Here is a 17,093-nt window from a genome sequence, read left to right on the forward strand (position 1 = left end):
GAAGTGGACTTTTGCCGAAGGCGTAGGAGTCGCAGCGCGGAGTCGTAGGTGACTTGAGGCCCGAGGAACACCTTTCTCATGGCCTCAAGATAAACTGGAAGGTGATTCACCACCCGATCTCCGCGCTCCCACAACGGCGTGGACCATTTTAGCGCTCTCCCTGTGAGCAGGGACTGGACGAATGCTACTTTCGCCTTCTCAGTAGCATAAAGAGTCGCGGACAGCTCTAAGTAGGTGGTAACCTGGTTTATGAAACCACGGCACTCGGAGCTGTCCCCGTTGAAGCGCTCTGGGAGCGCAAGGCGAGGCGACTTTCCGCTCAATTCCACAGCCTGAGTAGCCGCTTGGGTGGCAATTGTCGCTAGAGCAGCCTTATCGGGGGAAGACCGCTCCACAGCTGCCAATCGTGACTCCAACTGCTGCACATAACGCAGCAACTGCTGCTGCTCTTCTGCCATAGCCAGAACTTTGGCGCGACCGTAATGTTACGAGGGGGACCCGGGGAATCGTGCCAAGATGGTATATGGACAGCTTCCGCCGGTCAAGGTCCACTGTGCGGTGTAAGGGACCGCTGCTATGGTGGGAGAAGAGTGAGCGGGTTGCTGCTAGCGATCGTCTGGAATGTCACAGACGATCTGCGTACACCTGTCCGCCCTAACCCGTGAGGGTTGTATGGCGCAGGGGCTCACAACTCGGTGTACCTGTTGCACGGGGACGCACAGAGGTGCCTACGCACGTGTGCCAGTGGGAGTCACAGGAATATGGCACGAGGGTAGCACAGAGGTGCCCACGCACGTGTGCTTCAGAAACCAGGTGAGTCCGACAGAGATTCAAGGAGCTCACCTGGGACAGGAACACAGCCTGTTAAACGGAATACTGCCGGAGCAGCAAGGCAGGGGCGAGACCTGCAAAATACAATGATATCTGTACAGTGGCGTGGCAGCACGCTGCCAGACATCCAAACATAGAAGGACGGTCGCGCGCCGCCATGATGGCAGGAGGGGTTTTTAAGGAGATGTAGCTGCAGCCAAGGGCGGGCGCGAGACGGATGTGACCCAATCATGATCTGTGACGTCCTGGCCCGGCCAGTCAGAATTCAGCACATCACCAGCCTCGTTATCTGGCCGTGTGATACCAGTGAGTGAATCAGAAGACGTCACGTGGGGCACATGCTCAACCTCCTGCCTCTGGGTCATAAAGGCGGGATCTTCAGTTTCACAAAGTGCAGAGCTAAGGGAAGTCTTGCTGCTTCCCTGAGCATCTATCCTTTGCACACTGTGCAACCACTCCGACCCTCTGCGATGCTGAGCAGGAGGACACGTGGCAGGCAAGGGATGGGAGACCACTCCATTCCTTACAAGGAGTAAACCACTAGGTGTCACCCTGCTGCTGCATCTAGGAGGAGGAAACTCCTGCAGTCTCCCAGGCCTTTGGCGCTGCTGAGCAGGAGGGCTCGCGGCAGACAAGGAATGGGGGACCACCTCATTCCTTGCAAGAGGAGAGCCACGAGATGTAACAGCGATGTGCCCGCCAGGTGTGGGGGGGAGGGGGGCGATGTGCCCGCCAGGTGTGGGGGGCGATGTGCCCGCCAGGTGTGGGGGGCGATGTGCCCGCCAGGTGTGGGGGGCGATGTGCCCGCCAGGTGTGGGGGGCGATGTGCCCGCCAGGTGTGGGGGGCGATGTGCCCGCCAGGTGTGGGGGGCGATGTGCCCGCCAGGTGTGGGGGGCGATGTGCCCGCCAGGTGTGGGGGGCGATGTGCCCGCCAGGTGTGGGGGGCGATGTGCCCGCCAGGTGTGGGGGGCGATGTGCCCGCCAGGTGTGGGGGGCGATGTGCCCGCCAGGTGTGGGGGGCGATGTGCCCGCCAGGTGTGGGGGGCGATGTGCCCGCCAGGTGTGGGGGGCGATGTGCCCGCCAGGTGTGGGGGGCGATGTGCCCGCCAGGTGTGGGGGGCGATGTGCCCGCCAGGTGTGGGGGGGCGATGTGCCCGCCAGGTGTGGGGGGCGATGTGCCCGCCAGGTGTGGGGGGAGGGGGGCGATGTGCCCGCCAGGTGTGGGGGGAGGGGGGCGATGTGCCCGCCAGGTGTGGGGGGAGGGGGGCGATGTGCCCGTCGTTCAGCTGTGTCTGTCTCGGCAGGTGCCATAGAGAAGCAGAAGCTGGTGTACATCCTGAACAGAGACGCGGCGGCCCGGCTCACCATCTCCTCCCCGCTGGAGGCTCACAAGGCCAACACCCTGGTGTACCACGTGGTGGGGGTGGACGTCGGCTTTGAGAACCCCATGTTTGCCTGCCTGGAGATGGACTATGAGGTGAGGTGGATGTTGGGGGTTGTCCTGCTGCTGCTGCGCTCTCTGTGATGAGTCCTCATGTCTCTTCTCTGACTCTGGCTGGAGAGATCTGTGTTGCTGATTGTGAGCCCCCCGGGCGTCTCATCGGGGGGCCGGGATTTGGTTACTTGCTCCTGACTGGCTTTGGGTTATTTGTAGGAGGCCGATAATGATCCTACGGGGGAAGCGGCGGCCAACACCCAGCAGACGCTGACCTTCTACGAGCTGGATCTGGGCCTGAATCACGTGGTGCGCAAGTACAGCGAGCCGCTGGAGGAGCACGGCAACTTCCTGATCACAGGTGAGCGGGGACCACCCTGAGCGTGATTTGCCAGCGCCCCCTGCCTGGGTGACAGTCCGGGGACCACCCTAAGCGCGATCCGCCAGCGCCCCCTGCCTGGGTGACAGTCCGGGGACCTCCCTGAGTGTGATCCTCCAGTGCCCCCTGCCTGAGCGTGATCCGGTGCTGCAGCAGTAATCCGGGGGCTGCCACCTTCTCACCACCTCTTCTTGCAGTTCCCGGTGGCTCGGACGGCCCCAGTGGCGTGCTCATCTGCTCCGAAAACTACATCACATACAAGAACTTCGGGGATCAGCCGGACATCCGCTGTCCCATCCCGAGGAGGAGGGTGAGTGCGTTGCTGCTTTCCGGCGCTCGCTCGTTGCTGCTTTCCGGCGCTCGCTCGTTGCTGCTTTCCGGCGCTCGCTCGTTGCTGCTTTCCGGCGCTCGCTCGTTGCTGCTTTCCGGCGCTCGCTCGTTGCTGCTTTCCGGCGCTCGCTCGTTGCTGCTTTCCGGCGCTCGCTCGTTGCTGCTTTCCGGCGCTCGTTTCTTTCCGGCAGCCATCGATGATGAGCCTCATGTCTCTTCTCTGACCGTACCCTGCAGAGGACGTGTAGATGCTGACTTGTGCCGCCCTCGCGCTCAGTGGCGGTTTCTTGCTGTGGCACCTCCTGACGCTTCTTTTCTCGGCACAGAACGATCTGGACGACCCCGAGCGAGGGATGATCTTCGTCTGCTCCGCCACACACAAAACCAAGTCCATGTTCTTCTTCCTGGCGCAGACGGAGCAGGGCGACATCTTTAAGATCACACTGGAGACAGACGAGGACATGGTGAGGCCGGGACGTGACGCCCGCCCCGGAGACAGATGCAACGCCCACCACCGCCTCACCGTCTGTGCCTTCTCCCGCAGGTGACAGAAATCCGGCTGAAATACTTTGACACCGTCCCGGTGGCCTCAGCCATGTGCGTCCTGAAGACCGGCTTCCTCTTTGTGGCTTCAGAGTTTGGGAACCAGTAAGTGTCAATGCTCGTGGGGGGGCAGGGCGGGGCGACGCTTGTGGGGGCAGGGCGGGGCGACGCTCGTGGGGGCAGGGCGGGGCGACGCTCGTGGGGGCAGGGCGGGGCGACGCTCGTGGGGGCAGGGCGGGGCGACGCTCGTGGGTTCGGGGCACAATGCTCGTGGGGCATAAGGTGGCAGTGCTCGGGGGGGGCATAAGGTGGCAGTGCTCGGGGGGCATAAGGTGGCAGTGCTCTGGGGGGGCATAAGGTGGCAGTGCTCTGGGGGGGGCATAAGGTGGCAGTGCTCGGGGGGGCATAAGGTGGCAGTGCTCGGGGGGGGGCATAAGGTGGCAGTGCTCGGGGGGGCATAAGGTGGCAGTGCTCGGGGGGGGGCATAAGGTGGCAGTGCTCGGGGGGGGCATAAGGTGGCAGTGCTCGGGGGGGGGCATAAGGTGGCAGTGCTCGGGGGGGCATAAGATGGCAGTGCTCGGGGGGGGGCATAAGATGGCAGTGCTCGGGGGGGGGGCATAAGATGGCAGTGCTCGGGGGGGAGGCATAAGGTGGCAGTGCTCGGGGGGGGGCATAAGGTGGCAGTGCTCGGGGGGGGGGCATAAGGTGGCAGTGCTCGGGGGGGCATAAGATGGCAGTGCTCGGGGGGGGGGCATAAGGTGGCAGTGCTCGGGGGGGCATAAGGTGGCAGTGCTCGGGGGGGGCATAAGGTGGCAGTGCTCGGGGGGGCATAAGGTGGCAGTGCTCGGGGGGGGCATAAGGTGGCAGTGCTCGGGGGGGGCATAAGGTGGCAGTGCTCGGGGGGGGCAATGCTTTGGGCGGCATAGGATGGCAATGCTCGGGGGGGCATAAGGTGGCAGTGCTCGGGGGGGGGAATGCTTTGGGCGGCATAACATGGCAATGCTCGGGGGGGGCATAAGATGGCAATGTTCGGGGGGGCACTGACTGCACCTTCTCTCCTAGTTACCTGTATCAGATCGCTCACCTGGGGGATGATGATGAGGAGCCCGAGTTCTCCTCGGCCATGCCCCTGGAGGAGGGGGACACGTTCTTCTTCCAGCCTCGGCCTCTGAAGAACCTGGTGCTGGTGGACGAGCAGGACAGCCTGTCCCCGATCATGTGCTGCCAGGTAAGGACCGGCTGCTGCAGGGGGAGGTCGCTGTCTCCTGATGAGCCGGGCTCCACTCTCTGCTCTGTTCTTTCCTTAGATCGCTGACTTGGCCAATGAGGACACCCCGCAGCTGTACGTGGCCAGTGGCCGGGGGCCGCGCTCCTCGCTCAGGGTCTTGAGGCACGGGCTGGAGGTGAGCTGGGGTCTGGTCGTCGGTTCTGCCTTGTTCTGTGCCACTGATGAGTTCTCATGTCTCTTCTCTGACCTCCATCGTGGAGAGGACGTTTGGTTCTGATGTCACTGTGTGGCACTGCCCCGGAGGAGGTGACCTCCTTCTAGGACGCTGATCCCTTGTTTCTTCCCTCCAGGTCTCTGAAATGGCCGTGTCGGAGCTGCCCGGTAACCCCAATGCTGTGTGGACTGTGAGGAGACACATTGAAGGTGGGTGTGCGGCCGCCCCGGCACCGTAGACTCCGCCGTCACCTCCGTATCCTTCATGTGTTAGTGACCGGCCTGTCCTTGCCATACACCTCCAGTCATGGCGGTATGATGGGTCGGGGAGCGGAGGGCTTGTCTCATTACAGTGCTGAAGATGCCCCCCATGTACCCCGCCACCACCGCGTCCTGTAGCAGTGACGTCCCATACACACCGCCTGACCGCTGCATACTACTGACTGGCGCTGTGGTGTAGCGGCTACGGGCAGGTAGCGGTGCGGAGTACAATATCTGAGATGGGAAGATGCAATGTCAGATTTCTTCGGCGCTCCATTGGGAGACCCAGACGATTGGGTGTATAGCTACTGCCTCCGGAGGCCACACAAAGCATTACACTAAAAAGTGTAAGGCCCCTCCCCTTCTGGCTATACACCCCCCGTGGGATCACTGGCTCACCAGTTTTCTGCTTTGTGCGAAGGAGGTCAGACATCCACGCATAGCTCCACTGTTTAGTCAGCAGCAGCTGCTGACTATGTCGGTTGGAAGAAAAGTGGGCCCATATGGGGCCCTCAGCATGCTCCCTTCTCACCCCACTTTTGTCGGGTGTTTGTTAAGGTTGAGGTACCCATTGCGGGTACGGCGGCTGGAGCCCACATGCTGTTTTCCTTCCCCATCCCCCCTCAGGGCTCTGGGTGAAGTGGGATCTTACAGGTCTCCAGGCACTGAGACCGGGCTCCATCCACAGACCCAGAGAACCTGCTGGATATGGAGCGGAGTATCGTCAGGGACAGGGCCCTGCTACATTAAGGTACTCTGTGTCCCCGGGCAAGCGCGCACACACACACCAGCATTGCTGAGAGTGTTAGTGCGCCGGGGGCAACAGCGCGGAGCGCTTGTGCTATTATTCACTACAGCTTTGCTGAGTGACTTTATGTATTGGGAACTGCCGCGCCGGCCGCTGCTGGGTGTTTTTTACATTGTGGCGCGGCTGGGACTTGTGGTGCGCCGGGGACTTCCGCGCTGGCCGTGCACATGGACGGCCGCGCTTATTACTCGAGTCCCCGGCTTTGCGGCCTAGTTTTCGTTTCGTTCCCGCCTCCAGCCCTGCCAGTCAGGGGTGAGGCGGGACGCTGTACAGACAGTCAGCGCCGAGGGCTGGAGTCTGCTTTGCATTCTCCAGCCCCCTTCACTGGACACAGTGGGACGCCAGTTTCCCGCTCTTGTCTGGGGCACGCCCACGGCCCGCCCCTCTTCACAGGACGCCGGCAGCCATTCCTGCACGCAGTCCGAGCTGGGGAACGGAGACATGCTCTGGGCAACCAGTCACAGGGCTCTGGCGACCACACACCCGCGTTATAGGCGGGCGGTAAGCAGCACCTGAAGTGCTGACCCCACTAAATACCGAAGTGTCCATTTGTATTTTATGCTTGTATGCTATACACTGCACTGTAGGTCGCTATTTTTGGCTATATGCCCTCCTAGATGGCGAGATAACAGCAGCAAAAAAGCAAGGGTGCCAAGGCACAGGCTTTCTATGCTGCTTGTATTGCATGTGCTGCAGTGTGCATTTGTACTTATGCTTGTATGCTATACATTGCACTGTACGGTCGCTATTTTTGGCTATATGCCCTCCTAGATGGCGAGATAACAGCAGCAAAAAAGCAAGGGTGCTAAGGCACAGGTTTTCTATGCTGCTTGTATTGCATGTGCTGAAGTGTTCATTTGTACTTATGCTTGTATGCTATACATTGCACTGTACGGTCGCTACTCTTGGCTATATTCTCCTAGAGGGCTGGACAACAGCAGCAAAAAAGCAAGGGTGCCAAGGCACAGGCTTTCTATGCTGCTTGTATTGCATGTGCTGAAGTGTTTATGCTTGTATGCTATACATTGCATAGATGGCTAGAATACAGCAGCAAAAAAGCAACACAGGCTTTCTATGCTGCTTTTACTGCATGTGATACTGTTCCACCGGCAGGTTCCACTGACCCCCATTGTGTGCAATGCTCCCCTGTAGCACTTGGTCAGCCGGGGTCTCTACTAGAGGTGGCCAAAGAAACCACCTGTGAACCCTGTCCAGGGACAGGGACGGAGTTGCAGTTTCGGCTGATAGATTGTCATGGGATGGAGACTTGCAGTCCAGACAGGCCATGGGCAATCTTGATTAATGCTCCCTGGCCACCCTCATTTGGAACGCACTCAGTGCTCCGGGGGGGTCCCAGGCATTCCAGGGTGAAGGCTCTGACACGGACGACAGTCCCAGACAGCCTAAGCTAGCTCGCTGGGTGCGGCACTCGGCTTCATCACTGGTCAAGGTCCCAGCAGGAGGACTCTCTGTATGATGAGGCAGACGTAGCTGATCAGGGCTTTGGTCCTGACACCGCTCTCAATCCGGATACACCGGATGGTGACGCCATAGTGAAGGATCTTATAGCGTCCATCAATGGAATGTTGGATATTTCTCCCTCAGCTCCCCCAGCGGAGGAGTCAGCTTCACAGCAGGAGAAATCCTTTTTCAGTATCTCATGCGTATATTGAGTACTTTTCTGGCCACGCTGACTTCAGAGAAGCAGTTCAGAAACACCACGCTACCAGATAAGCGTTTTCTCCAAACGTATTAAGGATACACGTTATCCCTTCCCCCTGACGTGGTAAAGCGCTGGACCCAGGGTCCAAAGGTGGATCCCCCAATCTCCAGGCTTGCGGCTAGATCCATAGTTGCAGTGGAGATGGGACTTCACTTAAAGATGCCATTGACAGACACATGGTCCTCTGGTTGAAATCTGTCTGTGAAGCTATCGGCGTGTCGGTTGCTCCGGCATTCGCAGCCGTATGGGCACTCTAAGCTATTTCAGCTGGTCTTGCGCAGCTGGTCTTGAGCACATGTACATCTGTGCCGCAGGTGGTGTCCTTAACCTCGCAATGTCTGCATTGCGACTTACCCTAGTAATGCTGTCCTGGGGGGACAGTCGAGGTTTCGGTCCTTCCCAGGCTCGGGCAGGTCCCAATTGTCCTCGTCCAAAAGGGCTCAAAAGGCTCAGAGGGGCTCAGATTCCGGCCGGGCTCAATCACGCCCAAAGAAGGCTGCAGGAGGAACCGCTACCAGGGTGGTCTCCTCATGACTTCAGCTCTCTCTCCCCGCATCCGCGGTTGGTGGCAGAATCTCCCGCTTCTGGGTACATTTAGCTGCCACAGGTCACAGACCGGTGGGTGAGAGACATTGTGTCTCACGTGTACAGGATAGAGCTCTGTTCTCGTCCTCCGACTCGATTCTTCAGAACTCCCCCCCCCCTCCGAGCCGATGCTCTTCTGCAGGCAGAAGTGGTAATCCCTGTTCCTCTTCAGGAACAAGACACGGTTTTTTCCTCCAATCTGATTGGGGTGCCAAAAAAGGGTGGCTCTTTCCGTTCCGTTCTGGACCTAAAACTGCTCACCAAGCACGTGAAGGCCAGGCGGTTCCGGATGTAACCCTCCGCTCCGTCATTGCCTCAATGTCTCAAGGAGATTTCCTAGCATCAATAGACATCAGGATGCTTATCTCCACGTGCCGATTGCTCCAGAGCACCAGCGTTTGCTACGTTTCGTTATTGAAGACGAGCATCTTCAGTGCGTACCACTGCCCTTCGGTCTGGCGACAGCCCTACGGGTTTTCACCAAGTTCAGGGCAGCAGTGGGAGCAGTCCTGCACTCTCAGGGTCACTCTGTGATCCTTACTGGACGATCCACTTGTCAAGGCACCCTCTCAAGAGGCATGCCAACGCAGCCTGAACGTGGCGCGGGAGACTCTCCAGAGTTTCGGGTGGATCATCAACTTTTCAAGGTTACATCGGGCACCGACCCAATCGCTGACATATCTGGGCATGGAGTTTCACGCTCCCTCAGCGATAGTGAAGCTTCCGCTGGACAAGCAGCGTTCACTACAGACGGGGGTGCAGTCTCTCCTTCAAGGCCAGTCACACCCCTTAAGACGCCTCATGCAGAGGCAGTCACTTTCGCGCAGTTTCATCTGCGTCCACTTCAATGGGACATGCTTTGCCAATGGGTTGGGGAGTCGACGTCCCTAGACAGGAACGTTTCCCTTCTCAGACGGTCAAGGACTCTCTTCAGAGGAGTCCATCCTTCAGATCAATGTTCTGGAAATCTGGGCAGTGTATCTTGCCCTGCAAGCCTTCCAGCAGTGGCTGGAAGGAAAACAGATCCGAATTCAGTCGGACAATTCCACAGCGGTGGCATACATCACCCACCAAGGCGGAACACGCATCGCCAAGCCTACCAGGCAATCCGGCGGATTCTGATGTGGGTGGGAGACAGAGCATCCACCATATCCGCAGTTCACATCCCGGGCGTAGAAAATTGGGAAGCAGACTTCCTCAGTCGCCTGGGCATGGACGCAGGGGAATGGCCTCTGCACCCAGAATGGTGTCAGGAAATCTGTAGCCGCTGGGGGATGCCGGACGTCGACCTAATGGCGTCTCGGCACAACAACAAGGTCCCGATTTTCATGGCGCGGTCTCACGAGCAAAGAGCTCTGGCGGCAGGCGCCCTAGTTCAGGATTGGTCGCAGTTCCAGCTACCCTATGTGTTTCCACCTCTGGCACTGTTGCCCAGAGTGCTACGCAAGCTCAGCTCCGATTGCCGCCGCGCCATCCTCGTCGTCCCAGACTGGCCGAGGAGGTCGTGGTTCCCGGATCTGTGGCATCTCACGGTCGGCCAACCGTGGGCACTCTCAGACCGGCCAGACTTACTGTCCCAAGGGCCGTTTTTTCCACTGAATTCTACGGCCCTGAACCTGACTGTGTGGCCATCGAGTCCGAGATCCTAGCGTCTTCAGGATTATCTCAAGACGTCATTGCCACCATGAGACGGGCTAGGAAGCCGACGTCTGCCAAGATCTACCACAAGACGTGGAAGTTATTCTTATCTTGGTGCTCTGCTTAGGGAGTGTCTCCCTGGCCATTTGCATTGTCTCCTTTTTCCTCCCTTCCTGCATCTGGATTGGGAACAGGTTTGTCGCTCGGCTCCCTTAAAGGACAAGTCGCAGCGCTGTCGGTATTCTTTCAGAAGCGCCTAGTACGACTTCCTCAGGTACGCACGTTCCTGCAGGGGGGTTATCACATTGTCCCTCCGTACAAGAGGCCGTTAGACCCATGGGATCTGAACAGGGTATTAATTGCTCTCCAGGAGCCGCCCTTCGAGCCTCTGAGGGATGTTTCACTTTCTCGACTTTCACAGAAAGTGGCCTTTCTGGTAGCGGTCACGTCTCTTCGGAGAGTGTCCGAACTAGCAGCGCGGTCATCCAAAGCTCCCTTCCTGGTGTTCACCAAGATAAGGTAGTGCTGCGCCTGATTCCGGAGTTTCTCCCTAAGGTGGTATCCCCCTTTTTATCACAATCAGGATATCTCCTTACCTTCCTTTTATCCATTTCATCGATATGTAATGGCTTTGCATTGTTGGATCTGGTGTAGAGCACCCAGAATCTACATTCCCGCACGGCGCCCCTGCGCCGCTCGGATGCACTCTTTGTCCTTGTCACTGGTCAGCGCAAGGGGTCGCAGGCTGCAAAATCCACCCTGGCTCGATGGATCAAGGAACCAATCCTTGAAGCCTACCGTTCTACTGGGCTTCCGGTTCCATCAGGGCTGAAGGCCCATTCTTCCAGAGCCGTGGGTGCGTCCTGGGCATTACGGCACCAGGCTACGGCTCAGCAGGTGTGCCAGGCGGCTACCTGGTCGAGTCTGCACACCTTCACCAAGCATTTTCAGGTGCATGCCTACGCTTAGGCGGATGCCAGCCTAAGTAGATGAGTCCTGCAGGCGGAGGTTGCCTCCATGTAGGGAAGGGCTGTTTTTACAGTCCAAACTTGAGGTATTCATTTACCCACCCAGGGACAGCTTTTGGACGTCCCAATCGTCTGGGTCTCCCAATGGAGCGCCGAAGAAGAAGGGAATTTTGTTACTTACCGTAAATTCCTTTTCTTCTAGCTCCAATTGGGAGACCCAGCACCCGCCCCTGTTTCCTTCGGGATTTTTGGTTTGTTCGGGTACACATGTTGTTCATGTTGAATGGTTTCAGTTCTCCGATGTTCCTTCGGATTGAATTTGTTTAACCAGTTATTGGCTTTCCTCCTTCTTGCTTTTGCACTAAAACTGATCAGCCCGTGATCCCACGGGGGGTGTATAGCCAGAAAGGGAGGGGCCTTACACTTTTTAGTGTAATGCTTTGTGTGGCCTCCGGAGGCAGTAGCTATACACCCAATCGTCTGGGTCTCCCAATTGGAGCTAGAAGAAAAGGAATTTACGGTAAGTAACAAAATTCCCTTCTTCTGCATGGTCTGCTGCTGGTGACATCCCCGTGGTCAGTGGTGGAGACGTCTTGTGAGCTCCCCGCTGCCGGTGGGGGGTCCCTGCTGCTGGCGGTGCAGACGTCTCGTGAGCTCCCTGCTGCTGGTGGGGGTCCCCGCTGCTGGCGGTGCAGACGTTTCGTGCGCTCCCCGCTACCGGGTCCTGATTTCTTCTGTCACATGTCGTCATTGGCGCTCGTACTAACGCCGGCTGGTACTTGGTGATCCTCTCCCAATACCAAGCCTCTGTTTTTCTTCCACAGGTGCGGCTGGTGGAGGTGGTGCTGCTATAACCCCCCTCCACTCACACAGGTGTGTATCCGTCCTGTCTGCTGACCCAGTCTCCTCGCGATTCGCCCCCCCTGACACGTGATAGGGGCTTGTGTGGGTGGGGGCGTCTGCCACTTGTGTGTTCAGTCATTGGCGAGTGTTAAAGGGAAGGTGCCATCAAAAAAAACCTGAAAGAATGTAAAGTTTTAATGTTTTTTGTAAATATTTTTTAATTGAGCAAAATATAAAAAATAATTGTTAAAGTTTGATATTTTCCCCTCTTAAACACCAGGGGGAGCAGCTGCTGAAATCCTACTGTAGAACTAGCTCACATTACAGCTGCAGTAAAAGTGGGCGGGGCCTGCTCCTGTGTGTGATGTCACAGCTCCCCGCCTCTTCTTCCTTTCTTGCCTTTTCATTGGGGGACACAGTGGGTATTATGATGTCTCCAGGGAGGCGTGACACTAGATTTTCAAAAGTGTTCGCTCCTCCCCCCACAGCATATACCCCAGCTAGGCGGGAACTAGCTCAGTTTTTCCTAGTGTCAGCAGGGAGGCTGACATGTCTGGACTGAGCTCTACAAGTCTTTTTTATTTTGTTTTCTTTTCTTATTCATTCTATTTTTGATTATGGGGCAATACCAGGGTACCTGCCACCAACCCCCCCCCGCGTACGGGCAGAGGAAACCTGGCGTGCACAAGCCGTCAGTCTTCCCTCGCGCCCAAGAGGTCGGGTCTGCGTACCCCTCCAGGCTGCCTGGAAGCACCTCACACCAAGGTAGCTCCAGAGGGCTAGCAGAGCCGAGGACCTGCTTCAGCCTTGAGCCGAAGATGCGTCCCCGAGATCCCCCGCATCCCCGGACCGAAGCGTCTTCAGACGGAGCCAGGAGCAGGTAGGGAGACGACGAGTCAGTCCCCTGCATCCAGACCGCCGCCTGGAAAGGCACCAGTGGGGTGATGCAGGCAGTGATCCCGGGGAAGCATCATTAATTTAGCCCCCGGCTTCGGCCTGCATTCTAGCAACGCCCCCTCTCACTGCTCTGGAAGCTGCTCCCTCACTCAGGAGCAGCTCCTTTCCGATTGGCCGTCACGCTTAGTCCCAGCCCTGAGACCAATCAGCCTCCGGGAGCGGTCTCTCCCCTCCATGCTGCCAGAAACGCTGGACGCCATTTTCCACGTGGGGAGCAGACACGGGTGAGATCGCCTCCTTGGCTCTGCACTTCTGCAGCGCTATATACCGCTCTGCTCAGTGGTATATCGGTGTGTGCCTGCTGGCTAGCGGTGTATATCAGCTATTAGCGGTATATACTGGCTCTGCCTGCAGGTATATGCCGGCTGTTTGACAGTATATGCCATTTTACTACGGTATATACCGGCTGTGCATAGCAGTCACTTTATAATACTGCTAGTGGCTCCTCACTCATATAACTCTATCCCTATAGGGCTGTAGGACTCTATTGCTGACATGTGTAACCGCAAGGGTGATAAAGCTTCCCAGGCGTCCTCTGCGGACCTGTACTATGCTTGTACCACCTGTGAACGCTCGTTTTCTAATGCCCGAAGCTATCCACTATGCCTCGGCTGCGATGCCCCTTCTACCGTGTCACAACAGACCCCGTTGCCGGACCAGGATGCCGTGCAGTCTGTGGATTCTGCTCCGGCCACTGGCCAGACAGCACCCCCGTCTGATGACGTAATGTCTGCATGGGCTCTTCTAATATCTAAAAGGTTAATGACCTTGCCGCTCAGATATCCCAGCCGTCCTCAGGCTCCCACAGCCTTCCCCCGGCTCAGCTCCCTCAGAGGAGCCCGCCTGCTTCGTCTGGTCTCTCTTCCCCAGAACGTAAAAAGGCTGCTTCCAAGATGCGCCATTGCGACCTCTACGCCTCTTCCGACTGGGACGATGGTCAGTCTGACCCTGGCTCTGTGACGTTTAGTAGTCACGATTCCCAAGACTCTGACTCTGATTCAGATGTCCCTTCCGAGTCTAGGCATATAGAAGACACACTAATTTCGGCTGTCAATCACTCTTTGTCGATCTCTGATCAGCCTCCTGACCCGACTTCTTAGTCGGCAATCAAGCGAGCCAAGAAGCCTCCTAAGTCCTTTGCCCAGGATCCGGTTTTTCTTCGGCGCTCCATTGGGAGACCCAGACGATTGGGTGTATAGCACTGCCTCCGGAGGCCACACAAAGCAATTACACTAAAAAGTGTAAGGCCCCTCCCCTTCTGGCTATACACCCCCAGTGGGATCACTGGCTCACCAGTTTTCTGCTTTGTGCGAAGGAGGTCAGACATCCACGCATAGCTCCACTGTTTGTAGTCAGCAGTAGCTGCTGGCTCTATCGGATGGAAGAAAAGAGGGCCCATATGGGGCCCCCAGCATGCTCCCTTCTCACCCGCGGTTGGTGCTTGTAAGGTTGAGGTACCTATTGCTGGTACAGAGGCTGGAGCCCACATGCTGTTTTCCTTCCACATCCCCTTAGGGCTCTGTGGAAGTGGGATCTTGCCGGCCCCCAAGCCCTGGGGCCGGGCTCCATCCACAGACCCATAGAACCTGCTGGATTGGGAGCGGGAGTGCCGTTCAGGGACAAGGCCCTGCAACTTTCAGGTACTCTGTGTCCCCGGCAGGCACGGACACTCTCAGGGCTTGCTGAGCGTTGTAGTGCGCCGGGGACAGTGGCGCTGTACGCTGGGGGTTAGGTCACTGCAGCTTTGCTGAGTGACGTTGTGTGTTGGGAACTACTGCGCCGACCGCTCCTGGAGCGGCGGCGCAGCTGCGACTTGTGGTGCGCCGGGGGCTTTGCGCCGACCGCGCTTTTACGGCGGCGGCGCTTCTAACTTTAGCCCCCGGCTTCTGCGGCCTAGCGCCGCTTCGTTCCCGCCCCCACCCTGTCAATCAGGGTAGGGGAGAGACGCTGCTCAATGGCAGCGCCAAGGGCTGGAGCTTTATTTACATGCTCCAGCCCTCTCACTAGGCACAAGGGGAAGCAGGCTTCCCGCTCTTCGTCTGTATACGCCCAGGGCCCGCCCCCCCTCTCCACAAGGACGCCGGCAGCCATTACACATGCGATCTGGCTGGGGAAAGGCAGCAGGCTCTGGGAGACCCAGACTAGAGGGATTTCTGGCGACCACACACCGCTCCTAAGCGGGCGGTAAGCTGCACAGTAGTGCTGGCCCCACTAGTGCCTCAGTGATATATTAGTGTACTTTTTTCTTGGTACCATATATATTTATATAGTGCACTGTAAGGTCGCTTCTTGGCTGGACACCCTGTACTGCTCTGAGGAGGCAGCAACATGTCATCCGCAAAACGCAAGGGTGCCAAGGCACGGGCTGTGTGCACTGTTTGTACTGCAAAAAGGGGCTGATCTACCGGCAGGCTCCAACGACTCTCATTGTGTGCAATGTTCAGTCCCAGTGGCACTTCGTCAGCCAGAGCCTATTGTGGTGGTAGCCCAGGCAGAGACGCCTGTGAACCCTGCCCCGGTGACGGGGACAGACTTTGCAGTGTTTGCTGATAAAATGTCTGAGGCTATGACAAGGATCCTGGAGGCCTTGCAGGCCAGGCCAGTTGCTCAGACCATGGACACTGCTGGGGCTATGCTCTCCGGTCCCCCTCAGTTGGAACTAATCCGTACTTCAGGGGGGTCTCAAGCATCACAAGCTGAAGTCTCTGACTCGGATGACAGTCCCAGGCAGCCTAAGCGAGCTCGCTGGGAAAGACCCTCGACGTCATCACACTGCTCAGGGTCTCAGCGAGAAGAGTCTCTCTGTGATGAGACTGAGGACGGTGATCAGGATTCTAATCCTGAGGCCCCTCTCAATCTGGATGCCCCTGATGGTGACGCCATGGTTAATGACCTTATATCGGCAATTAATAGACTGTTGGATATTTCTCCCCCAGCCCCTTCTGCAGAGGAGGCAGCTGCACAGCAGGAGAAGTTCCATTTCCTGTATCCCAAGCGTAAATTAAGTGCTTTTTTGGACCACTCTGACTTCAGAGAATCAATCCAGAAGCACGACGCTCATCCAGACAAGCGTTTCTCTAAGCGTTCTAAGGATACCCGTTATCCTTTTCCCGCTGAAGTGGCCAAACGCTGGACCCAGTGCCCAAAGGTGGATCCCCCAATTTCCAAGCTTGCGGCTAGATCCATAGTCGCAGTAGAGGATGGCGCTTCACTTAAAGATGCCAACGACAGACAGATGGACCTTTGGTTGAAATCTGTCTATGAAGCTATCGGCGCGTCGTTTGCTCCAGCATTCGCGGCCGTGTGGGCACTACAGGCTATTTCAGCGGGTTTAGCACAGGTGGATGCTATCATGCATCCAGCAGTGCCACAGGTGGCGTCCCTAACTTCGCAAATGTCTGCGTTTGCGACCTATGCTATCAATGCTGTCCTAGAATCTACGAGCCGTACCTCTATGGCGGCCGCCAATTCTGTGGTTTTGCGCAGAGCCTTATGGTTAAAGGACTGGAAAGCAGATGCTGGTTCCAAAAAATGCTTAACCAGCTTGCCATTATCTAGAGACAGACTGTTTGGTGAGCCATTGGCTGAAATCATAAAACAGTCCAAGGGTAAGGACTCTTCCTTGCCACAGCCCAGAGCAAGTAAACCTCAACAGAAAAAGTGGCAGTCGAGGTTTCGGTCCTTTCGAGGCTCGGGCAAGCCCCAATTCTCCTCGTCCAAAGGGACTCAGAAAGGACAAGGGAGCTCAGATTCCTGGCGGGCTCACTCACGCCCCAGGAAAGCAAATGGAGGAACCGCTCCCAAGGCGGCTACCTCATGACTTTCGGCCTCCTCCCTCCGCATCCTCGGTCGGTGGCAGGCTCTCCCGCTTTTGCGACATTTGGCTGTCACAGGTCAAAGACCGGTGGGTAACAGACATTTTGTCTCGCGGGTACAGAATCGAGTTCAGTTCTCGGCCTCCACTTCGGTTCTTCAGAACCTCCCCACACCCCAACCGAGCAGATGCCCTGCTGCAGGCGGTGGACTCTCTAAGAGCAGAAGGAGTCGTGATCCCTGTCCCCCCTCTGGAACGGGGGCGAGGATTTTACTCCAATCTCTTTGTGGTTCCAAAAAAGGACGGCTCCTTCCGTCCTGTTCTGGACCTAAAACTGCTCAACAAGCATGTGAACGCCAGGCGGTTCCGGATGGAATCCCTCCGCTCAGTCATTGCCTCAATGTCCCAAGGAGATTTCCTAGCATCAATAGACATCAAAGATGCTTATCTCCACGTGCCGATTGCTACGGAGCACCAACGCTTTCTGCGCTTCGTGATAGGAAACGAACATCTTCAGTTCGTGGCTCTGCCATTTG

At 57.3% G+C, this 17,093-nt stretch overlaps 1 protein-coding gene across 1 annotated transcript in view; it reads left to right on the forward strand.

Moving 5' to 3' along the window:
- SF3B3 (splicing factor 3b subunit 3) overlaps positions 1-17,093 on the forward strand; it is a 46,401-nt gene that overhangs the window by 6,512 nt on the left and 22,796 nt on the right. The window contains exons 4-11 of the mRNA XM_075326261.1: positions 2,137-2,309; positions 2,487-2,628; positions 2,844-2,956; positions 3,303-3,440; positions 3,521-3,624; positions 4,582-4,747; positions 4,827-4,922; positions 5,098-5,170. Coding sequence (XP_075182376.1) covers positions 2,137-2,309; positions 2,487-2,628; positions 2,844-2,956; positions 3,303-3,440; positions 3,521-3,624; positions 4,582-4,747; positions 4,827-4,922; positions 5,098-5,170 — 1,005 coding nt within the window. The remainder of the gene's footprint in view (positions 1-2,136; positions 2,310-2,486; positions 2,629-2,843; positions 2,957-3,302; positions 3,441-3,520; positions 3,625-4,581; positions 4,748-4,826; positions 4,923-5,097; positions 5,171-17,093) is intronic.

This window comes from Anomaloglossus baeobatrachus, chromosome 10 (assembly GCF_048569485.1).
Source record: "Anomaloglossus baeobatrachus isolate aAnoBae1 chromosome 10, aAnoBae1.hap1, whole genome shotgun sequence".
In the NCBI taxonomy this organism is placed as follows: domain Eukaryota; kingdom Metazoa; phylum Chordata; class Amphibia; order Anura; family Aromobatidae; genus Anomaloglossus; species Anomaloglossus baeobatrachus.